At 38.2% G+C, this 26,507-nt stretch overlaps 1 protein-coding gene across 11 annotated transcripts in view; it reads right to left on the bottom strand.

Moving 5' to 3' along the window:
- Nucleotides 1-26,507, bottom strand: part of LOC134792696 (rho GTPase-activating protein 23) — a 461,388-nt gene that overhangs the window by 192,648 nt on the left and 242,233 nt on the right. The window contains exon 1 of one of the 11 annotated variants that reach the window (XM_063763984.1): nt 6,303-6,735. The exons of the other annotated variants lie outside the window; for them this stretch is intronic. Coding sequence (XP_063620054.1) covers nt 6,303-6,329 — 27 coding nt within the window. The 5' untranslated portion in view covers nt 6,330-6,735. Of the gene's footprint in view, nt 1-6,302; nt 6,736-26,507 lie in introns of those variants that run through there. 11 annotated transcript variants of the gene reach the window in all.

Raw genomic sequence — 26,507 nt, 5'->3', positions numbered from 1 at the left:
ACGAGACACGGCCTGGCCGTAGATTCGTGGTATTCGAGTTCAAAAGTCAGGAGTTAACTAAGGGAACGTGTTGATTTATCCTCCCCGACACCAAAAGCGACGGTGTTTGTGCAGCGAATTTAACACTTGTAACACTGGTTTAATTTTAGGTTAGCCACGACGTATTTTGGCACAGATGCACTTTTAGTTACAAAACACGAGAGCATCGTAAACGTTTCAAAACAAAAGCATAAATCCTATATTTGTCATGAGACGTGATGAATTTGCTGATGACATTCGTTTTACTAGAGCCGTGGTAATGATCTCCATGCATTTCCTAGAACCTTGTGCGAACTACATTTTGTTAAAATGAAAAGAGTTCGTGACTAAGGTTAACACACGTCAAGAGGAAAAGTCTTGTGAAGTTTCTTGAATTGATAATATTGTTGTTATTCGTAAGTTTGCATAACAACTCGAAATGTGAATTGAAACAATAAGACAAAAACCGGGCAAGTGCGAGTCGGACTCGCGCACGAAGGGTTCCGTACCATAATGCAAAAAAAAAAAAACAAAAAAAAAGCAAAAAACTCCCGACGTTGCTTAACTTTGGTCAAAAATCACGTTTGTTGTATGGGAGCCCCATTTAAATCTTTATTTTATTCTGTTTTTAGTATTTGTTGTTATAGCGGCAACAGAAATACATCATCTGTGAAAATTTCAACTGTCTAGCTATCACGGTTCGTGAGATACAGCCTGGTGACAGACGGACGGACGGACGGACGGACGGACGGACGGACAGACGGACAGCGAAGTCTTAGTAATAGGGTCCCGTTTTACCCTTTGGGTACGGAACCCTAAAAATGATATGACTCGCTTAAATTAAAATGGTTTACACTACAGAGCACAGAATGCGGAAGGCAAAATGAGCATGTCTCACGTTGACCATTTAGAAATACTTAGTCTCTGAGAAACGGCGGTATTTATTGCCAACTACTAGTGTCAAATAACTGATACACGACTTGCGAGAGCTTCCGGAAATGTTAGATGTCCTGCGTCTAAGTGATGAGCGCAACTACTGCCTAGGACTCGATATGGAGTCGGCAATACTGGGTTAATTAATGAATAATGGATGCACTGCAATATTTCACGAGTTTCTCCAATCCTGCCTGTGGGTGTACGATGAGCAATCGAGGAAGCGATGATTTGTGATTTAGATGTATGTGACTTATGGTCCATAAACATGTCAGCTACAGACGAGGCTAATAAACATTGTGTCCAATAAAGCAAAGCGATTCGCGAACAAACATTAACTTACATCCATCGCGACATCGCCAGGCCTATCAAGAATTCTGCAAATGCGGTCTCGAAGTTCGCTCGGCCCCATAAAAAGGAATTTTCTCTCTTTTCTCGCAGCTAATCTGTTCGTAGAAAAATCTTTATGTGTTTTTAATTAATTGCTTAGCACTAACATCGCTGGAACACCACACGAAAACGTACTCTATTCCGAAACGGATACAGGCCACTCAAGCAATTAATCGGCTGAGTTGCAGTGTCAGGTAAATTAATTTCTGCCTTAGGAACTTACAGCTCGACTTAATTTACAAGGGTTATTCGTATGCTAGTAAGGCGGTGCAGGTTGCGACACCTTTCGCCGTGAGTGCACTAATATGGGGAGGGCCAGCTGCCGTTTTTTCAATGATACCATAAAAGCGCTCGTGCGCCTCAGCTGGACTAGCCGAGTTTTTGCGTTGCATTGTAAGATCGCGATATAAAATCTCGCGGCCGTATCAAAAACGATGGCAAAAAACGAAAGTAACATTAGAAGGTAATGGCGAATGTAAACTTTAACTTACACTTTCTAGTAACTAAGAGCATTGACAAGCCTAATGTTGAGTGACTGAAGTAAAAGAAAGTTAAGTGTTTGTAAACTTACACAAATGCTCGATGAATGTTATTTACATTGTTACGAGCGTTAGTTACGAGCCGAGAATGGTGAGAACGATAACAGTAGACAATCAATTGTGCAAACAGTTTGTGTGTTCGCGACAAACCGCTAATCGTCTGCTCTAATGTATTCCCGCGTTAGGTTGATGATCTCTCAGATAAAAGTATATTGACACAACAAACGTTCCTACCAATTTTAAATAGTTCGATGTTATATAGGTTAGATCTTTAAATTTATTGACGCAAGGAGTCTAAAGAAACAAGTCAGCGAGTGTCAAGTAGCCTAGAAACCCTTAACATTTTTTCTCCATGTATGTAATAGAAACCAGGGTAGACTTTCTCGGAAGCGGTTTAGAAGCGTTTAACACACATTCCCGGTTTAAGGGGCTGCCATGGCTTGTTATTACCGAGAACCTGGATTATGATTAACTTTACCGTTAAAACACGCCGCCTAAGTGACTGGGGCATAAATGTCACGACATTTAAATATCTAGACCGCGATACAACGCCATTACCGACAGGGATTGAGTTTAGACGCGTTTTCAAGCCTTTTTAAAAAGCCATTAGACTGTGATCGATCGGCGTGGATAAGTATTAGACAACGGTGCAAACTTGATTACTAAATAACTTAGCCTCCATAAATCATATGACAAATCAATTTATTTATAGTAATAAATCTATTCTATTAAAGCATCGTAATAAATCTAGTAAAACGGTAATTTCGTTCTTCAACATGCAACGTAATTCCTATTTGCAGTAATAAAATAGACAAGGCATTAAAGTAAGTAATTAGCATTTTCCTCTCTATGTTGATGATTAATTGAAACTACATTTTAAAATACGGGCATCGGTTTGGCCTTTTATGGTATTCTGCCTGTCCTTTTGGGATGTGTGTTCGCCAGGCAGCATTCCGAATGAAACCTGCCAATTACGCAGGATGGAAACACTGGGACGGTTTTTTTATCCCATGAAAACCGTTATCCAACTTCGACAATGGTAAAAGACCAGTTCTTGCTTCCATATACGAATCGTCTTGTTCCGATTTTCTAGCACCATCACACTTGTCCACTTTTTCGTCCGGCCCGTGGCCCTACACCGCGTGACATTTTGGTGTCAATGCAACACTAAAATGTTAAGTGCATTTTATTCGGAAGAGTGCCAGATTGTCTGTTTAACTTGTGCGCATTGTCGCCGGTTCGACGTTTTTACCGATAACCGACCTCTTAACCAATATTTACAGTCATTAAGTCTTTAGCCAAAACAAATGAGACCTCAATAGTTTTTGTGCCTCGGCAAACAAATTAATTGCAAATAATTATTCAACGCGCACCAAATGAGGTAAAGCTGGGAGATTGATTTGCCGAAACTAAAACTGACACAAGGCTGTTCACGGATTAAACGAAATTGCGACTCGATATGGGATCAGAAAGTGAAACCTAAGTAATCGGTATCTAATTAGTGCGATTAGTCAATCCTGAATAGGTCGCCCGGCTGTGCCCGGTCACCATGAATTTCTCGCTTCACTTTTTTGGCGACATGACATGAATAATTAAGCATTATTTTGGTAGAGCGAGCGCTTTGTTCGACAGCTGCTGGCCTCATGACATCAATAAATATCCTTGTTCATGTGCACTTCGTATTCGTATAGTTTCTTCTATTGTGTCAATATTGATTTAGCAAGACGACGACCGAAGAACATTAAATGCATTTCTTTTCAAATGAGGAGTAACAAAAAACTCGCTTGACCAATCGGAAACTGTCGGAGATTACTTTTGTGTAGTCGCTGCGAGTAATTATCCGCTTACAAAATACAGGCTGAGGTTACGAAAACGAAACGAGAGCCGGCATAATACACGAGTGTAATGTTAACGGCTCATAGAAACTATTAATAAACGTAACAATGAGTTGCCTCGCGTTTGATGCGAGTAGCACCCGCGTCATAGCCGCGGCCGTCACTCGTAAAACTAATTTCAGCCCCAGCACCGAGAGAGCCGGCACGCTGCAACTGCTGAGAAATACGCCAGAACACGGGGCTGCACCTAAATACAGCGCAAGGTTGCAGATTTTAGTTGTACGTCCGAAACTTCCAGATGCAAAACGTGTCACTATAAAATCGCTAACAAGTTATTTTCACCGCAACTGCAATGTGGACAGCATAAATATAGTGTTATGGGCGTCCGACACCGGGTCAAGCACCGTTGCCACTGCAAATGACGCGATTTTATTCTGCAAATACAACTCGCGTCTGCCCCAAGCTCGATTGTAAAAGTGGATCAAACCTTGGCATCCGTGATGTCCTGGCAAAAGGCCAACCGCCGCCGATTGAATGAGTGACGATTCGCAAAGACGAAAAAAAGCCAGGGGTAGTCACGTTCGATCTATTTCGGGGAGGTCGTATTTTTTGAAGCGCTCCCTGAGTCAGTGGCGCCGGCACTTGAAAGTTTAAAGCTAGAGAAATGCATACGCCTGCTAGATAAGGATGGCACTCGGCGTATTTCAGTATTAGTGATGTAAGCAAATACTCGTTAATAGTTGGGTTTGTTTTGGACTTAGGAGCTCCTGTTCGAGAGTGTGTCAAACGTGACCAGGGAGGTAAAGGCCCCTTGTGGGAGTCACGTACGCGGCGCGCTGTCTGACGGAATCGCCGATAAGAATTAATCGGCAGCAGGAGTCAGGAGTTATCATTTGTCATCAGATAGACGGATATCTTTTCACCCGTTTGGAGTAGCTAATCCCATTCCTTCAAACGAAAATCGTAGCGCATTTAATACATTTTTATTCGTATAGCGCCCTTTCGGACCAGTGTTCCAAATTTTTTTTTTGTATAATGTAAAATATTGCATGTCTTTAATAATATTCTTAGGTATTTAGGTTTTGTTTTAAATTCTATGTAAAACTACAAGCCAGTTTTTAAGAAATCCTGATATTTTATTTGATTCCATTGAATCGCTTATACTTACCTATTATCAACTACAAATGACACCATGGTTGCAACGTACAATTCGTATAAAGATTATGATTTATGATTATGATGTTGTCCTAAATTGTGAAATAATAGCAGGAACGAAAATGAGGTTTGAAAACGAGTGCATTGATTTTCTCTGTTAATAAATTGGCACTAAAGTCTTGCATTTTGAATTCGATCTCCACGTGAAGAGTGGGCTGAAATGTTAGTTCAGTAAATATAAAATCATTAAGTGAGTACATAGGTACCTACCTACATTAAATATGATAATTAGCATTACCCAGAACTTGTATTTAGGCCGCATCATCCGACATCGTTCGATGTTGACGCCCATTAAGCGAAACAATAAAACGCTTTGTATCGGATTAACAGGCTGATACCTATAAGAGTTAACACGACTAAACAACGCGCGCAGAGATAAGCTTGTTGTAGTTCGTAATTGTGCCCTTGAAACTAAGAGATAACGAGCCATAGATAATAACAGACTTCGTCTATATTGACCTTGACTCAGACAGCACAAAAATCATTAAGGTTTTTATTACTGTGTGAAAAATGTGCGTATGTTGCAATCTGTTAATTACAGTAAGTTTAGAACAGAGACATATCTAAATAATATCTGCAATGCCGTTGTTAATTTAAGATTAGATAAAAAAAAACATAAATTTTCTTGGGTAGGTAGGTACTTATTTGATGTTACAAAGTAAAAAAAAAGAAATAGCGACATAGCGTGTCGAGTTGTCGACGCAAACGATTGTACAGCGATAACGCTAAGCTTCGGTAATGATTTCGTTCTATTGCGTGTTTTATAATGTTGAATTTAAGTACACTATTGAAATTTCAATCATCATCTTAATGTATTTATTTAATCGTATGGCATGTATGTAACTATACTATGAGTCGATTTACCGTTATGAATGATTTAAGTATGTTAACTATTTATAATATTATAGCATTGAAAAGCAATTAAACAATTGTTGAGAATCTGACAATAGACTCACGTAGCTTGAAAACACGGACTGTTATTGTCGATGAACAATAAGGTAAACCGTTTTTATGCTAAGTAGGAAAATTTCTATCTATATTATAGGTAGGTACCCGTGTAAATTAAGTGCAGTCATAGAACTCATAGATTCAAGCATTGGTCATTGGTGTTTCACGCTTTTGGTCCTTCGAACCGGATAAAAACAAAATGAAAAGAGTAAACAGGAATATTCCCAAATGTCTGATAAAGTTGTAAATTCGCAGCAGAAATAGGAATGGGACATACTAATAATATAAATATCAGGCAGGCGGAACGGAACGAGCCGATAAGCGGCAAAGCTGCAGATAAGCCTGAAAAACATCAGTGTTATAGCTGTTTCCTGTAAATTTACATTCGATTCGATTTGCATTCGAGGGTTCAGATTTCGCTCACCTTAGCAGCGGGGATGTTGGCGTTCATCCAACTGTGGATTCGGACGCTTTGGCTGTCGCCGAAACTCGTGCACCGACAAATTCTTCAAAACACGATAGTTTATCCCTAAAACACAAGCACACAATAACTAAGCACGTTAACACAATCGGTTTGGCTTCTTGATAAACACTACAGAACCAACAATGGTCTTTCACATCACGTCAAATATTTGCGCAGTCACAGGTGTACGCGTAGGAATCGGAGCATCAGTCGCCGGTACCACGTGCGCTCTCGACGGCTAGCCGCGAACAACAGAAGATACGCGAGCGCGCAACGCTACGCCCCTCCACGACCGCTGTACGCACCGAGCACAGCGAGACTGACGGACCGCAGTCCCGGCCCGAAGGCCCCAAGCATCTTCCCAACCCCAACCGAACCCTGCCGTTTCCTTCCACAGACATATTTTTTACCCCAACAAAAACACGAACATCGCAACCCGTGCAGGACAACTTTGCGTTTTAGTCGTGGAATCCGACCGCTTTTTCCGTCGCCCAAGTAATTATTCACGCCTTTTACGACGCGTAAACAGTAATCTATTCGATTATTCTCATGTGAATGTAAGGGCTTGTAATTATGCATAATATGCCGATAAATTAGAACAAGTTTAAGCGCGGTATATTGATAGATGTCACCGGTGGCATGAAAGTAAAAGCACAAAAGTGGACCATCGGTCGATGACCTGCATATCGTTTTTGATACGAGATCAGTATGTTACGGCATTTGTGAAATAATTTGAGGATTTTCCCGTTAAGTCGTCATCACGGTAAAGGTGGATATAATAGCGAATAGGTTGTAAGTGAGAAAGTGTGCCACATCCTGAAACTGAGTTAATGGATGGGTAATGACGGGCGTCAGTGCCGCTAGGCGCTAGGATCACGTAGGAGCAACGGTACCCGCCGTCTGCCACGATATGCATGCTCGACGCTTATTTGAATAATCGCAGCACACGGCCGGGTTTCAACAACGAAGGAGGTTGATAACTATAAGGTTTCTAAACAAATTAGGACGTTTCCATTCATGAATAAACCCATCAACACACACATTGAATGTTTGTGCTGCTCCATAAATGGAAGAGCATTGCTAGTCTTTGATTTAATAGCTAATTTTCTTATCTCGATGATTCACCGATTATCGGCCACGCCAAAGGAGATCTTAATTATAATGTTGGCGAGGAATCCAAGCGGGCAGAATGCATCGTCTGACTTGAAACGATTGAAACGATAATGTCTCCCATAGACGAGAGATGCATGAAAGCAGATACAATTAAATAGGAATCCAGAGGACCCGGTCACATCGCCGCGTATTAATCACTGGTTACTTGACCAAAACAGGAGATGTTCAACTTCGCAACGTCCTGGTGCAGTGGAAGGTGTGTTTGTATTTGTCCGGTTGTTCGCGGCGATGTCGTTTGAAGAGCTCTTGAGAGCATTCGGTGGATGCAGAGTATTCTATCTCGTTACATAGTTTGCTACGTTCTGTGTAGACCAATTATTGCTTTATTACGCTGAGGCACGAATGCATGCTCGCTCGGACTTTCGTCGTTCTTCATTTTAAATTTTATTACTTTATTAGCTGCTTTATGCACTATGGATGACGGAATGCCACGCGACGCGTCGAGTGATTAGATAAGATTGTTTTTTTTTTTCATATTTAATATGCTGTTTATGGCTCCTCTATATTCGAATGTCAAAATCTCAAGTTTCGAAAATAATTGAACATAAAACTTTACAGCTTAGGCTTTGGTGTAATGAAGCATAAAATTTAAGCTGTTTATTTTTATCCTCTTATTTTATCCGACTTACTGCGCATTGTATATTGTGGTTGTATTAACATAAAGTTACTTTTACATGCGATCGCGCCCTGTAAAGTAAACAGTACCGTTGCAAAAACCCTTTAAAACGCGATTTTTGTCGTGCGATGGTAACTTTCTCCCATTGTTTTATCGGAGGTGTCGAGTCGCGATTTATCGGGCACGCATCGTTTGACAACGGCGACACGACGCGAGAATCGAACCCAAGACGCTAACAAAGGCATAAACAAGTTTCTCCGCGACCCTACCGCGGATTAATGAAACTTTTCAATAGGAAAGAATAAAACTTGCGAGAATAAAACCCGTACTTCCATCTTACCTCAAAGGCAGCAAGAATATTATGTTTCATAAAGTCTTAGTACCTTTCAGCTTCAAAATACCTACTAAAAGATCGAACAGACGGATTTGTATTCAAGCAGCTACCAATGACGCTTATAAATAGACCAACAAGACATTAATGGTATTCTTTAAGAAAGCCTAGTTGCAAGAAACCCACACACAACCTTCGGAGAGAAACAAGAGCAAGACTAGACCTTTCGCAACGACATTTCAAACGTAACCGTCGCTCGGTTCCATTTTCAAAAAGGAAATAGCATATCACGTAGCGGTGATAATGTCACCAATTAATAGAGCTTGTGCTAGGGCATATTTAGTATATTCATAAGCACGACGATTTCGTCTCTAATTACTTGTAAATAAAGCCAGAGATTCGTAACAACTACTACACCTAGTTGTAATATGATGGTCCGCCTACAGCGTGGATATCTTTGTGAACAGCCTCCTGTGTAGTTATTACATTTGCTATCTGAGCGAAGACCATCCGAAGGCCGTAGAGAACCAGTATAAGCGTGATTTACGCTTGCACATAGTTTTTTACTGGTTACATAGAGGTCACAGTCAAACTGGTACGTTTAAGCGACTTGGTAAGCAATTGCAACGAAACCCCTGAGTAACATTTATTTCTCTAGCTAATTGATTTTGCATACACTAACGAATCGCGGAAATATATGCGGATCCACGATTAGGTCACATCTGTGACCTTTGCGACTTGTAAATAAAGGCATAATTGACAGCGTCTTGCGCCGACCCAAGAGCTGCAGTTGTTGTGTTAATTTTGTACTTGTTTTAAAACAATACTTTTTTAAACTTTCTCAGAATTATATGTATAGAAGGAAGACTTATTACCTTTGTACCCCAAAAGGGTACAAATGGGCTCATGGCCAAAAATTACGCAATGGTAAATGCATTTTTTTTTTAAGAGTAGTCCATACACCACACAACATTACCTACACAAGGACTTCATCCAAAATTAATAAACGTCAAAATGTTATTTATACTCTACCTTGGTTGATTTCTTAAACATTATTGTAACTTGTTTATTGCTTTTTAAATACTTTACATTATTCATCAGCACGATTCTAAATTCTACCCAGATTCTGATAACCCATTCCAAAAGCATTTAAAATAAAATTAATGAATATCGTATTAATTAGCTAGGTTTCGTAATTTTTAGTCATCAGTAAAACTCTTAATTTACTCAGAATCCGACATAACTGTTCATAGATAATATATGTACTCGTACAATAAAAGCATCTAAAAATATTAATACCTATTCCTTAGCCAGATTTCGTCAACTTTTAATTTCATTAACCTTCGCGTCGGTTTTCCAATTAGGCCGTATCGTATCTCGAGCCGGGCGCATCCGAGCGTGCCTCACGACCGCTCCCGCGCACGCAGAGCCTGTGGCGTCATCGAGCGGATTTCTGTAGTTAGGTGATACCAGGGCAATCAAAGTTTCTATCCTCACGAAAGTTTGTTACTTAAATTTTTTATCTCTTAAGTGCTTCCATCCTGTGGCGGGCGTCATTGAGCGGATTTTCTTTAAAAGTAATTTTAATAACAAAACTTCCGTAAGACACAGACATAAATATTACCAGACCAACACTCTTCCAGACTGAGCTACAGCTGACCGATGAAGTTAAGTAGTCTCGACAGTAAACTCAACTGGAACAACCACATCAACAAACGTATAGACATGGCGGGAGTAGTCTTCTGGCAGTGCAGAAGGATGATTGGTAAGAGGTGGGGACTCAACCCGAAAATTACCCTTTGGCTCTATAAGACTATAATCCGCCCCCTACTCTGTTACGGTGCTTTGGTTTGGTGGCCAAGAACAAACCTAGGCAACGTACGTGACAAGCTACAAAGACTCCAGAGGCTCGCATGCGCGGCCACCACTGGTTGCACGAGGTCCACTCCGACTGCAGCCATGGAGGTCATGCTAAACCTTCCACCGCTGGACCTACACATACAGCAAGAGGCCAGTCTCTCAGCGGTAAGGTTGCGAACCCTCAATATATGGTCTAACATCACAGGAGCTCTTCACACAACATGCCTGGAAAAGGTATACAACGAATTTCCAGTGCTCAGGGCGGGCACGGATCGAATTCACAAACAAGCCATCTTTGACAAAAGGTACAAAGTACAATTATATGAGGACGACAACTACGAAGGACTCAATCCCCGGGAGCTGAGAATCTTCACTGATGGGTCCAAAACAGACAGCGGATCGGGCTCTGGAACCTTTTCAGAAGACCTGAACATGTCAATCACCACTCCGCTAGGAGCCCATAACTCGGTATTCCAAGCTGAGTGCATGGGCATCATAAACGCGGCGGCTGCCACCACTGCACGGAAGGTAGTAGGATCCTCCATCCGCATACTCTCCGACAGTAGAGCAGTCTTAATGGCCCTAAAAGGCCATATAGTTACATCCAAACTTATACACGAATGCCACGAACGACTAATGGAGGTATGTCAGACCAACAAGATCACCTTACAATGGATCAAGGGACACAGTGGATCCCGAGGTAACGATGCTGCGGACGAGCTTGCCAGACAAGGATAGGGTGCGGGGGCGATTGGCCCGGAACCGATTCTCCCGATATCGTTTAGCAAGGTACGCTCAATGCTGCTGGCACGCACTGGGAAACTACACACAGAACACTGGCTAAACCAGACTGGATGCAGACAGGCCAAAGAAGCCATGCCTGGCATCAACGGTAAGCTCACAAGGACGCTCCTTCAACTAGGAAAGGTTCGACTGAGAATGGTAACCATCTTTTTATAACAGGTGTCACAGACAGTCCCCTATGCCGTGGATGCATGGAGAAGGAAGAAACAGCCTCTCACGTGATGTTGGAATGCAGCGGAGTGGCCCCATACAGGGCAAAACATCTCGGATCTCCGATAGACCTCCCCGAGGTCCTACTCACCATCAAAGGTTTGGTGGGATTCCTCGAGGAGCTGGGCTGGCAGGACTAGCCCTCCCCCTATCACGCAAAATAGGCGCAGGACCTCGAGTTGCGGAAAATCGCCCGTACTACAATACAATACAATATTTAATATATTTATACGGGTGACTCACGTATTTTAAGTCGAATTTAATATACCATAATTATTTAAAAAAAAAATCTAATCACATGAAAGATTCGACAACTTTTCGATGCAAAACAAGAGGTTATATAAGGATGTTGTTACCATGTGGGGATGAGTTTTCTCGTTAATTTGACAATAGAAACAACTCTACAAAATAGTATGCAGAAGATACTCTTTGTAGTCTATCAACACAAACAATCTATACATGAATATGAACACCAGAACTACATGTATACTACCTGTACTACTAATACTAATATAATAATACAATAATTCTCAAAAAATACTCTATTCATCACTCTAAACCTGCAACACGCCAAAATATCGAGAAGCGAAAGTAGATCAAAATTAAACAAGTTTTTTTAATAGACGCAGGATCCATTTGTCACTACTTATTGCAATAAAACATTACTATCTATTACAGAATGATATATCACAGCGCACCAAACTGTTGTGATGTGACAGTGGACTTTTTACTCGGTTCAGCTAGAGTATATCTTTGAAATTTATTGAAGCAAAGTACGGACACTAAAACATGTTGCATCCACACTTCGTTCCTACGAACTATAATGTCATATGTGAATTTACGATCCCTAAAGACAGATATTCTGGTTAGACTATTAGGTGGACAGTGTAGTATGTGTTTAAGTTCTCTCTAGTTACATACGCTTCTCTGATGCGAAGTGTACCATCAGACACAGTTACTGACTGTTGGTATACCTTATTGAATCAAGATACGTCCCACAAGTCCTTTTAATACAGATACAGGGGATTTTAAATCAGCAAATAACCTACCATTTAGCTTATTAGACAGATTGTTTTGAGAATCATAAATACGTAACATATGATTGATATTACATGTCACAAAAGTACAATAATAATTGATTCCCGATCGTGTAATGATTTTAATAATACATTTTTAAAATGTAGGTTTCTAAAATATACACCATGTTTTTCTTATACAAAAATCTTGCTCAAGTTATGTTTCGGTGGATTAAAGTTATATTCTTATATACTTCGTATACTTAATTAGTACATATATAAGTAGCAAATAGTAGCATAGTAGTAGCGGTTGGTAATTTGCTAATTCAAATCCCGCTTATTTACAACCATACTAGCTGTATAGAAAAGCGGATAGGTACTCATGTTAGGGCACCGACTATACTATCAGACATTCAAATATGACAACGATACGGCCTCAAGCTGCGAGCACTAGACGTCTGCCCTTGACGCCTGGGCTATATATTACCAGCCTCACGTCCACCGAGACGATTAATTCTGCACCAGTCAACCTGAATCACTATAAAGACGGTATAAATTTTGAACCAAAATAAAATCACATAGCAATTTATTCGCCAAAGAAATTGGTTGAAAATAAGCTGTAAAATTTACCCGAGGCCTTGGATCGGGTTTCGCACTTTCGATTGAGCGGAACTGAGTCACCGCTAATTGGTCTTTAGTTTAAGCTGGCTACACACTCTTCTTGGCGACTCCTCTTTATTGCACAACCTCGAAATAAATTTACACAGGAACACACGTAAAGAGGTAAACAACAGGCGGGAACAGGCGCTAAAGAGCGATGCTCTTCCAGACAACCTTTAGGTAGTGGAGAAATGGAAATGTTAAACTAATTGGTGCAAAAACTAAATAAATATACCTATCCACAAATATATAAAAAATCAAACAAATGCATATACTGGTTGGTTATCAATGTCTGGCCATACTACCTACTTAACAAATATTACTGTAGGAGCAGACCTAAAATTGCAAAAAGGCTGTTTAATACCTTAGATCTATTTTACGCAATTTTAGAGTTTGTTTAAAATAAAAGTTCAGTAGGTACCTACGATGTAGGTTTCTGCTGCACCTATTTAGTTTAGTATTTTTTTAATTATAGCTTTAATTTTAGTTTTGTTTAGATAATTTAAATTTAATATTTGGCATGTAATTATTATTTAATGTAATGGGTTGATACCTAAATATATAACATTTTTATTTATTTAACCCAGCAGACGTTGAAATACACTCTGAATTTAATAAAATTTGCATAAATTATTTGTAGTTTGTTGTGTTGGAAGCTTAACGTAACAACTTGGGAGACTCGTTAAGTATGAAAATGTCTTTAATCAGTTGACAGTGCAAAAATTTTACTGACAAATGTGTCAGCTTTTACAACTGGAACTTAACAGGAAATAATAATGAGCCGCAATATTTCTGAAGAAACCTTTCGTAGATGGAAGTCAATAGATCAAAGAAGGTTATGTTAATGTTGTTTTAGGTGTGACCTAGTGTACTCTACTCCTATTTATTTCATAAATTCCTTTCAGAGTTCACCGTGTTAGTTACCTACACCTAGTACCTACACCCTGTTATTTAGTTACGTTGGTTTACATTTACAAGCTTGTGGATAGTTGAAAGATGCCAAATACTTCACAGCCTACGAGATGAGTGTTTGGCAAGTCATGTGAACTGCCGACGAGTGGCATCATAACACGCACTCGAGTTCGCGTGAGTACCTATTTACTTAATGCTTTTTACGGTTTATGCTAATGCTGCACACTGCTCAGTTGTCTGTTGAGTTGGCGTAAACATGGCTGCGTCACTTTCGTTATAGAATACAACACGAATATTGAGCCAATCCGGCCAAGTGTCCTGCTGGGTTAAAATGCGCCTTTAGTCCCCTCTACACTCGTGTGCGAATCGCGGCGCGAAGCCGCGAACGCGACTGTGGAATCGATTTTCGCAAACAGCGAAATCGGATCCACACTCGCGTTCGCGGCTTCGCGCCGCGATTCACGCACATAGTCTGGAGGGGGCTTTTGATTAAAGCATTTGCGATTTTTGCGAATCCCGGAAGCGTGTTTCGATGTGCTTTGGGATTGGAGAGACGAAGTGCGGAAAGACCTTAGCGAACTCGACGCCGTCGACTGGACAGAAACGGCTTTGGACAGAGTAGCATGGCGGTCTTTGGTGTCGGAGGCCAAGATTCACTTCGGGCCGTTGCGCCACAGCAGTAAGTAAGTAAGTACGAGCATTTTTAATGCGGGGCCAAGAAGCAGCGGCGGAGCTTCAATGTTTGTCTGTTGAAATGAGAAGTACCCATTGTAAACTTAATTCAGTCAATATGCGTGTAAAAACTTTTCATCCTCAGTAAATATTTTTTATTTGTGTTTGAATATTTTGGCTGTACATATACTATAAAGCTTCAAATATGAAAATTATAAGTATAGTGATTTGAAATCTAAACACGTTATTTGGTGTAGCTAAAGTAGTTTGGCCTTGATATACATTATTATTAATCTTATAAGGTCATGTTGGGCAAGAGGACCATAGTACACAGTTTATTTTTCTTGGAGCAAGAAGAACATTATGAGAATTACGCCTACACTACTTACTCGTACAACTAACACATACTTACAATATGCACTATGAGTCCATTTGCATACCTGCAATCAAACACATAAATATTAAAATACGTCGCATTTATATTAAACTACAATAGTTTACGATAATTTACAATAAATCATAGCTGAGTGATTATTAATGCCCTACGGTAATTTGCATTCAATTATTTCAATTTCAAATTCTTAAAACAAACATTAAGTAACAAAAATGAAGCAATAATTCATTTTTGTTTACAATGTAACGGTCATATTATTTAAAATTTTCCACAATGTCCCTTAAGTTGCATAATGTCTTAATTAAAACGGAATCGAGAGCGTTCGCGTTTCTAATCAATTCATATTTTGATTTATGCCGATAATCCATTCATAATTTATCTGTAATTAAGCGTGTGGTCAAATTCATTGGCCACCCATTCTTGGATGAGGAGCAATTGTGTTATGTAACCGGACTAATTTGATACCAATTTTAATTAGAGAATGGTCATTGCGGCTGCTGCGCGGTACCTATATGAGTTGATGAAGCCAAGGACTGGCAACTTTAATTTGCTACGGCTACGGCACTATGGTATACCCGAGAGACGATAGTTTATATATTTTTTGTTACTTTATTTATAAAGTATTTCCTTAAAGGTCGCATCGTTTGACTTGGTATAAGTAATTGGAATTTCCAAGGTGTTCGAATGTTACTTAAAAGTTCTTCCTACAATATTCTAACTTAAATACGCGCCAGGAAAAAAACCAGGGCCCTAGTAAAGTGAGAATAATACAATCTGTTAAGAAGTGATCGCACATACTACATATTATTTTTTAATGTAACAATACAAGCTAAAGTCAGCCATTAAGCTACTAGGCATTAAGGCTGCTATTTGTACTTTATTTGTTATATATATATATATATATATATATATATATATATATATATATATATATATATATATATATATATATATATATTATATATTATATATATTTATATTTAACTACAGCGATTAAATCCGCAACAGGCTTCGTCAACTCACTTACTCTGTTACTTTGTTATATTGTGCAATAAAGTTTAAAATAAATAAAGCCATAAATTTAAAAAAAATAGTAATTTTTCACGATCCTACGCCCTAGATTATTCTTTTGGCTTGCAAGTGTGAAGTGTTTTGATTTACGCATGGAGATGTTTGTACGTGGGAAGGACACGAGTCGCATCGCTCCATATTGAAATGCAAATATGTACGTACCTACGTGTAGGTTCAGAAGCAAAATACTGGAAGTCTTATATTTGCTCAATGGATATATAGTTAGTTTTATACCTCTTGACATGAATGATAGCTGTAAGATTTATTAAATGAATAAATAAATACATTTTAAAGCTTTTTAAAGAATGATCAGAGCAGGGCAAGCCGATAGCGACCACATTGACATTGAGATGGTTGAAAGTCACTTAAATTGAATCAAAGCAAAAGAATAAATTGATTGCAAACGTTTTATCCATAGTTATCTTCAGAGAAACAATAATTAATTTGACAGTTCGCAGTGTAGCAAAGGTCATAAAGTAAATATTGGCTATACACGGTGTAACATGAGGAAACCGAATAATTTTAACCACGCATTTCGGAGGTCAAAAGAAGGAAAAAAAATAATATAAGTTTAGGTCAATCTCGCCAAAAAAAAATTTTTTTTGTATTGTTTTTTTTTTTAATTTTTTCGACCAGTATTTACATGGTACATAAAAAATAAATGTTATTGGTGAACTTGTTACTTAAAATTGATTTTTACATTTATTTTTTTCAAAACCTTCTTTTTGCAAAGTGGTACTTGTCACTTTTTGACATCTATCAATAAGGATATTTAGACTACGTCCCATAGCAGCAACATTACCATCAAAAAAGCCTTTTACATTATGTAACAACAAAAACTTGTTTATTTTTAAATTAATATTATCTCTGAAACTAGGCGTTTTAAAAAAAAAGTTTATAGGACATTTTTGTCTCTAAATATGATCAGGAATACGCTGTTAAAATTATTCGGTTTACTCATGTTACACCGTGTATGTCAATGTCAATTTTCAATTTGAGCAAAACTAAATTGTAGAGCAAGTTCAACAATAACATGGTCAGCTATGTGAAAAAATGGAAGATAATTAATTGCACAAGTTATCGTTGAAAAGACACGAAAACCATACACATAATTTAAAGGTATTAAATATTTAATCACCATGACGACTTTGATTGACGCTGACGAGTCATGGTGTCATTGACTGAATACGGAACCCAAACGTCAAATTGATCAACATCAGTTAACAGTAACCCATACTTACAGTTAAGCCATCCATAAATATTCGTAATTTCATCACTCGCACGAAATTAACCGAGATCCTCGTTAACTGAGTCTTAATGCAATTTTTATGACGTATTATTTATCTCATTGGCCGTTATGTGTGTGCAGTTTGAAGGAAGTATAAAAATGTTCATGTCATAAATTATAACAGCAAAATTCGTTCATTATTCGTGCCACGCGGTTTTCTTTTTTAATTCAATTATTTAGTCAATGTATCTCGTGTGTTACCTACTCTCTGCAATGTATCTCGTGTGAGGCTATGTAATAAATACTGGTCGACCTTAGAAAATAAACATAACCAAATAACCATTTTCCTAATTTAGCATCTTGCGGTGTAACGGACTTTAATATTATATTAAGTACCATTAATATCAAAATATCACGAAATATCTCTGAAACCATTGGAAAACTATGAGAAAGTAAAATTTTCGCCATTACGGAACAACCGTGGTTACGACGAAACTTGTCGATAATTCAAGTAGGTATGGAAAATAGACAAGTGACGAAGACGTCCAGGACCTATTGTTTCAATCCCCCGACAGCTTGAAACACATGTAAATAGGCACCAACCAACCAGCAACATGCAGCCGTATTGTTCATGAATTTAAATTATTTAAAACCATTCCGATATTTTCCAGTTTTGATTTACGTCCACCGACGCGTCCTCGGCCCGGTCTCGATGTTTAAAAGTTAAAACAGTTGGCAAAAAAAGTTGTCAAGTTTGTTCAACAAAATTCCTGGGTTTCGAGGATAGCCGATGAAAATGTCGCAGGCCGAAAAGCAAACTATAATGGTCAAGGTCCCTTTGTGACAAGATGAGTAAAAGATGAACGACACAAAATGAGTTCTACTGTTTCTACAATACAGATCACAATAGAGCAAAGAAGTTTGGGACGCGATCTTAATTTTTTTTGTAAACAATAACATATGCACATGCCGGGAATAGCTACGGACTCATATTTTGCAATACGCATTCCTTTTCGAGTAACCGAGACAAATATATTGCGAACTAAGATTCCTCGGGGCTTTTAAATTAAATTACATTCCCGTTACCATAAATTAAACTTCTTTATATGAAACAGGATTTTTAACCAATAACAATATAATAACTTAACTATGGATTGCTTTCTGTATATACGTTAAATGGGCAAAGAATTCATTCTCAATTATTGAGCAGTTCACCGAAACATACTGCGCGCGTAAGACTACCGACTATTCAGAATACTTAATTGGCCTTTTTATGGACTACTCGTGCCCATTATAAAGTTTTTGTTCGAGACACGCTCACTCAGACGAGCAATAAAACCGTTTTATGATATTAAAATCATATGGGATTGGCCCCGATAAAGGTAAAGCAAAAGGGCCATTAAGCTTGTTTTATTGCAAACAAATACATTTTAATTGGCGGATATGGCGACAATTGGCTTTTGTAAAATTTGCAGTCGCGATATCCGAGTATTGATAGAACGCGCACGCTCGGGGTCGCGTGATATGCCAGCGGGCGCAGCATCGCGCCGCCATCTCCTCCACAACTCTTATTGTTTTTAATTGATTACGACAAACGATGCATGCTTTTAGCGCACTCGCGTGTTCATAAAACACCGCGAACGCTACACGTTAAGATAAGCGTAATTCGAATCGGCATCCATCAGTCTTAAGTAGCCGCTCGTTACAAATTACCGCAATGAGCTATCATCTCGGTCGATAAATCAAGTCTCACGGTTTTCGACAATTTCCCTTAATTGGTCTCGTTACCCAATCGCGTGCGGCGCGATCGCGCGATACCGTGTGTGGCCGCCCTTTGCCCAAATCAGCGGGGTGATCTCGGCGACACTGACCGGACACGAGAAGTAATTAGCGCCTCGGACCACACACCGGGCCCCGACATCGGGCACTTTCATCCTCGCCCGAGCCTCTGGGTCGCGTGAATCACGATCCGCGGATGCAAATGTATTACCAACAGCACCCGGTTGACAACGATATAAAATAACCCGCAGGGTGTAACTAAGACGGTAACATGACAGGAACAGTGTTGTGAGGAATTTTATTCCGTTAGCTAGCGCCAGCGCGGTGTTTTCGCTCGGCGCGCGCCGGGTCCGGTTGTAATATAAATCATCGGAAGACGCCGCTGACGCAACAATGCATCGAATTAGAATAAATTGCATAATTGGCCTCGAATTTATCAGTGAAAGTGAGGAATCGTCGCACGACGAATGTGTAATACCGGACTAATGACTGTACCGTCGGATTGTGCTCCTGAGTCGTAGAAAGCTTGCATTATTTATTATATATGAACAGATGAAACCATTGTCGGCCGCAATGAGTGATTTACAATGATGTCCGCTGCGGATCGGACAGTTAATTACAGACGCCTTTCTTTAATACGCCGCTGTACCTAACGACAAATTAAGCTTAATTAAAGAGTAATAAGGTCCATAATTGTTTTATAATTAAATCAATACTGAGATTATACCTTCGCATATTCCACCAAGGTTCGTGACGCTTTCGGTAATTTCTAATAATGATTCCTTGTCAGTGATTAATAGGCGTACCGTTGATTAGTTCCGTACTTAGCTTCCTCTTTATTAATAATATACTTAGATTTATTAGGGAAATTATTTCCTACATTATAGAGAAATGGTTTTGAATGATATTTCGAATATTTATCGTTTATGAATTGTATTTGTATCGAAGGGCACAATTGTCCCAGTGAAACCCAAAGCCGAGGCAAGTTATTGCACGCAGGTACATAAAGTCAGTGCACTTGTTTTCAAGATCATCTAGTAGGTACGCACGCAGACGCACGCGTGGGAAACACAGCTTTTAGTGTAGTAAATGAAGCAAGTTGTTGTATGGAGACCCATGCATTAATTTCTCAGTCGATGAAATTTAGCTTGGTTATTGTATAGTATGAGCCGAGACTAACATTATAAATATCCAAAAAAAAACACTCCTAAGTTAGGTAAAAACACAAATCTGATTATATATTAAACCGAGTAATTCCTCAGTCCAAAATAAGTTATTTGTATCAGTATGTGATACTAGAAAAAAATCTAAAAGTTTTGTCAAACATGAGAATATTTTTTTATGATACTTCCTTTTTTTGACGCTCATTTTCATCGGAAAATTGCTCTGTCATTTTTTTCTTCTTATATGATCTTAGAATATAATTTGGCGCAGTGGGTAAAAAAATCCAAAAAAAATGCGTATCGAAATGTATGTATTATAGAACTATTAAAAACTGAGTGTGGAAAATTTTTAGATTTTCATTTTGTAGGTATAAAACGGCAATAAAATGGCATTCCAGTGAAAAAATTAGACTGAGCAATTTTCCGGTCCAAGACACGCCAAAAAAATTTATTTTATTAATACTGGTATTTCTGCTGGGATATTTTTTTGATATTTCATATATTGTTGCAATACGTTAAGTACATGAATATGTCTGGTGAAGAAAGTTTAAACGGAGCATTTTTCCGTAAAAAGATATTAACGATTTAAGACTTTAGGTATTTACTTTAATTCTATTATTATTATTCTTTGGAAATTTATACAATACTTTTTATTTAGTGATACTTTATCATACTGTAAAGTTTTTTCTGGCTGAGGAATTACTGCGGGGTCCACTACCTTTATTTACTACACTATTTGTTCAATAAGACGTTATGTGTGAAATCTAGCGGTTGACTCACGATCTAAATAAAATAATGACGTTACACCATAGTGAACAAAGTTTATTAAGATACGAGGCCAGATAAAAGGGAATGTAAAGGGAGAAAAACCAAATTTGTTTCGGCACTGCAATTAGTTGCTATCGTTTTGAAATCCACAGGTTCTATTGCAAAATAATAAAGCATTGTTGGAACGTTGCATGTCAAAAGGGCGATTTCGTATTAAAATTTTATCTCGGCCCGTTAATAATGGGCTTGCATGATCGCGCGACCTAAACAAATCAAAGGGTCATTCATTCTGATTTCTTCAAGTCCCCGAGAAAGAAAAAGTTCACGTCAAACGTGATTGGCTGCGGGTATCATTATCACAATTTAAATTATTACGAGCCTCATTACCTAGTTTAAAATAATTAGCAGGTACTGGAAGGTTTGTAGCATCTTTGTGCATGTTTCTTTTGACCTGGTTATGAAACTAAACGATTGTGAGCGCATAAATACTGTTATTGAATTGACTGCAAGTTATAGTGGCATATGTATGATATTTATGTGTGTATGTCATGCTCCTTGGCACTCCCAATTTTTGATTTATTACTTACTTAAAAATACATGTTTATTTATCATCTACTTAAATGATATTTTTACAAACAAACTCGGATATATGTTTATTACTAAAAACAAGTAGTATAACAATAAACAATAAAAGGCCTTAAAATAAAAAAATACATAATAAATTTGTAAGTACATTAGAGCTTGTGCACAAATCACGCGAGGTTCGACAGGGGGAGGGGGGGTCACGAAAAAATCACGGTAGATCACGTTGGGGGAGGGGGGTATAAGGAAACCTCACATGAATTTTTCTACCGTGAACGAAACTAAGAAAAAAAGCCTACCACATGAGTAGATACATTATCTCGGTTTCGTTAAACATAAATCTTCACTCTGCACTTCAAAATAGTATAGCGAGTCTATTTAACGAAAATAGAAAAATAAATAAGATTTTCTATAAACAATACTATTTATCTTAAAATTAGGTCGAATGAAAAAATTTCATAAAATACACGTGAGGTTGTGTGGGGGGAGGGGGGTAGCCAAAAAACTCACCAAATATCACCAAGGGGGAGGGGGCGTCAAAAAGTAGCCGAAAACACCTCGCGTGATTTGTGCACAACCCCTTAGTAGATCAGCATCAAAGCCAAAATTAATTTAGCATTTCTTAATAGCAAAGTCCCGGAAATCTCGGCAGCGTTTATTCTTCCATATTCCTGTTAGCTTCTGTTGATTAGCATAACTATTTGCCGTAATAAATATTGTGACCATTTACAAAAGTAAGGTAATACCTTACCAGTACGATGATGGCGTAACGGTCAATACTTTTGCCACTTTTGGTCTGTCTGTCTATCTCCCAGCCTTACGTAATAGTATTCCTCTTCCAAATATAGTTAGTTGCCCACTGACGAGAGCGGGGCATGAAGTGCCTTATACCGTAGATCAATAGCAGCATACCTTTAATGGATTATTTAATTAACTGCGCCAGTAATTTGCGCTAAACTGCATGATTGATAAATTCATCACAAAAAACATTATGATTCCTTAAATTATATTTTGCTTTTTTTCTGTACAGGCTGGCCAATAAATAACTGTATTCCCGTTGCCAGGGAGGTTTTGGGATTATACTGAACAACTTTTACTATAAGACCAACCCCGGAATCGCGAAAAAACATTTGGCTGTTTCATACATTTTGGCTGGTCCATTTTCTATGGGAGGGTAAATATTTTTTCGCGTTTTCGGGGTGGTCCCATAGTAAAAGTTGCTCAGTATAAGCCCAAAACCTCTCTGGCAACGGGAATGCACTTATTTTTTGGCCACCCTGTATACCTATCACATAATATGACGATATTATTATTAGGTTTTTCTTACAATTAGTCTTTCTTATAGTATTTTGCATTAATGAAAGTTTTTGGATCATCTCACAAAATATTAAAGCTAGAAGTTTAAGATCCAAAATTATTATTTCGATAATACGAGCCACCAGTATGTGTATCCGTGGAACACGGCACAAATTCAAAGCCATCCAACATTACTTCGGTCTCAATGACGGTGTAGCCCTACCTAACCCGTCTACCTCCACTCTGCACTAGCGCCATGTTTTTGTTGTTGCTTATTCTCTTTTTTTTATAATTTTACATTTTTGATGATTAAATGACTTTAAGACGTATAAAAAAAATAGAAGTTTAAAACTGAGATGCGAATCCATTTAAAATGGGGTCAAATGTGCAGTGAGCAATGTTAGGCACGCCACGCATGCGGACGGCAATCGAGATCCGTCGTTATCGTCACGTTCCTCGAATTGGCATCGCTCGCTCCGGCCGATAAGCTGACGACTGCCCGGTCATGTATCGCGATGCCCAAGGAATTACTATTCCAACCTAAATAGTAGATTGTACAACAAGGGTATAAAGTGACCCATTTTTACCCGAGGAAATTTATTGGTCTGAGCGAAGCGAAGACCAAAATAGTAGACGAGGGTAAAAATTGACATTTATGCCCTTGTTGTACACTCTGCTTTTCACTTCGATTGCGAGGAAAATAAAACACATTTTCACGGCAATTTACACCACGAAATTGTCGTAAAGCGAAAGAACATAATACATAACCAATTCCCGCCAACTAACTTTTTAATTATTTTTTTTATATTTTCAACATGTGATCAGAGTTTCAGACGCTTGGTTTTCTGCCAAGTCAAACATTTCGGAGCGTTTTTGAACGATAATCGACTCCTATTTTATGTGATTTACTAAATTTAATGACAGAAAATACGGATTTCTAATAAATTGTAGCAAAAATAAAATAATATAACAAGTTTTGTCATCTACACAATTTTATTGCTCAGTAAAATTGTGCAATATGTTTTAACTGTTTGGCTGTTGAGACCGATTACCTTAGTCTTAGAAGAAAATTTTACTTTTATGCTCTAGAGCATAAAATGCGATTTTATGTCGTCTACGCACGACATAAAGGTGCACTTTTTGAGCATGAGAAGTGAAAAGTCTGTTTACTACGTTCTATGATACAACCAAATACGCATGTAGGTCAAATAATTTCTTTATATTACTAACTATAAATCTCATCCGTACTCCACGCTCCAAAGACTTAAGTTAATATTTTCGCAAAGCAATAACCGTGGCAAAAACTTTTAGCACGCAATCGCCTTTCAAATCTTATGATTTACAGCGAAAAATACTAGCGGACGAAGTCGCGTTCCAACTGGGGCACACAAAAACTTCTGTGTATGAATGTTTTTAGTGTTGACGTTAAAGATATGTATACATGTTTGGCTGTATTCCAAAGGAATAAGGTGTTAAAATGTAAACATGTTTTTGACGCCGATAGTACGATTTTAACACCTCCAGGTAACACGGAGTTTTGCGTCCTTCCTAGCGGCGCGGGTGGCTCGAAAGTCGAAACATTAATTTTGTTTGCACCGCCACGATTTTAATTGCTACTCAATTGATAACATTAATACGAATCCAGTTGTGTAACTCGATTTATGGTTATTGGTTATAACCGTGGAAATCGATGAGCGTTTTACGAAAGGTGTATTTTTTGGTTTGATGGTTTAGTTTAGCAAGTATAGAATGAAAGTGGATATAAAAAGTTCGTGGTGTCAACAAAATTTTGAACTTTTAATAATACCTGTACATAAATGCAAAAATTACCCATGTACGAAGCAAAAAAGAATTTAAAAACGTGCCATGAACAGAGAAAGTGTAAAAATGACAATCTAGCCTGACAAGAGTAATCTGCAGCGTCTGATGTTTATATGTGTTTATAGAACCAACAACCAACGCATTGAGGCACTTTCGAGTATGAACGTGAATTGCTCTATTTTATCCCGACATGTATTTGTCTGCAGCAAGTTTCTTGTCATAGATCCCTCTGACCGATCGCGGCTGACCTTAGGGCTATATCGAAATTAAGCGTGACACGGCGGCAGCCCACACAGCTCGCTTGCGCCATACCTCGTGTCTACCGGGTTCGATACCCGGCGTAGACAATACGTCTACGATTTACTTTATAATTTGATATCAATTTTGTAGTGACTGGTTGGTCAAATAAAATTTTTAGATCACGCTACGGTTTCAGAGGTTGCCAGTTTGACTCCAGCAGAGGATAACACTCGTACCTCAATTCTAGAATACTTAGTCAAAACAAAACAATACAAAAAGAACAATTAGGTATGTAACGCTCTTTCGCCACAGGTCAGTAAGATAAAAACTTTTCGAAACTATGATAATCAGCATTTAAAAGATTTTCTCAAATGTAGCTACAATCAACGAGATAGCACATATTTTTATAGATTTGGTATCGTTGTGATTAAAGGATTAAAAGCTGCTAGATACCAACATCGGTACGATATTTAAAATCAATATAATACAGAAATCGAAAAAGCGGTTACTATACAATCAAACAGATAATGCAACAGAATTTTCATGATATTCTTGAAATACTCTTTACAATTCCGGCACCGCGAGATGCCTGTCAAACGTTTCGATTTCTTCAGTTTACTTCGCGGCTGTCAAAATATGACTCAACACGATTAATGTACTGCACAAACATTTTTAAAAATCACCAACAGCTTATCAATATTCAACTATCTGCCAATTGCATAAAGTTTAAATTTGAAAGAGCTCGCGAATGATAATGCGATTACACGGTATCGATTAAAGATCACCCACACAATCTGTCATACAATATCAGTACGGCAAACCGTGGCAAAGCCGGCGTTTTGTACGCGTTTATGTAACGCCGAACAGATTACTATAATGATTATTGTAACTGGTATAAGCATTCGAAATTGCTATGATCTTCGCATCATTGTAACTAGATGGGTTACTGTAATTGCATTCATCTTGATTTAATTTCACTAAATTGTATACTTTCTTTTTAACAAGGCCATTTGACCCTTGACCCCGTATAGTGAAATTTGTAATTGTATTCTAAATTTACTCAGTTGAACTGTATTGAGCTGTAGTAAGTGTTTAATGAAATCTTTGTTACAAAATAATCTCATTTGATATTTCCTTTTTGATGAAAAAAAAAACATAAGTGTAGGGGTAACATATGATTCATATGAAGTTCCTAATCCGTGTGAGCGTTGGACTCTAGTCATTAAGACTCTACGTGAGAGAAGTTCTGTACCTAGTTATAAAAAACATATCTCTATAAACTTTAAATGAACTTAACTAACTACTAACTTATGTAAAAAGAACTTATGATACTTAAGATGTTAGAACTTATGTAAAAAGTAATGAAATAAACGCATTTGTATTGTATTGTATTGTATTGTAAATGAAAAGAGCACTCAGAAATAATACTGTACTACTCCTAACATTTCCATCAAAGATTGAACTCTAAGTTGCGCTAGGCCGCCTATTGGTGAAACATCTTGATTTTGTACTCAATTATGTATTATCATCAAGTTGTTAGCATATGCCTTACAAGTTTCAACACCTCTCT

The sequence above is a fragment of the Cydia splendana genome, chromosome 8 (genome assembly GCF_910591565.1).
Source record: "Cydia splendana chromosome 8, ilCydSple1.2, whole genome shotgun sequence".
Taxonomy (NCBI): Eukaryota; Metazoa; Arthropoda; class Insecta; order Lepidoptera; family Tortricidae; genus Cydia; species Cydia splendana.
This window is presented reverse-complemented; position numbering and strand designations above follow the sequence as displayed.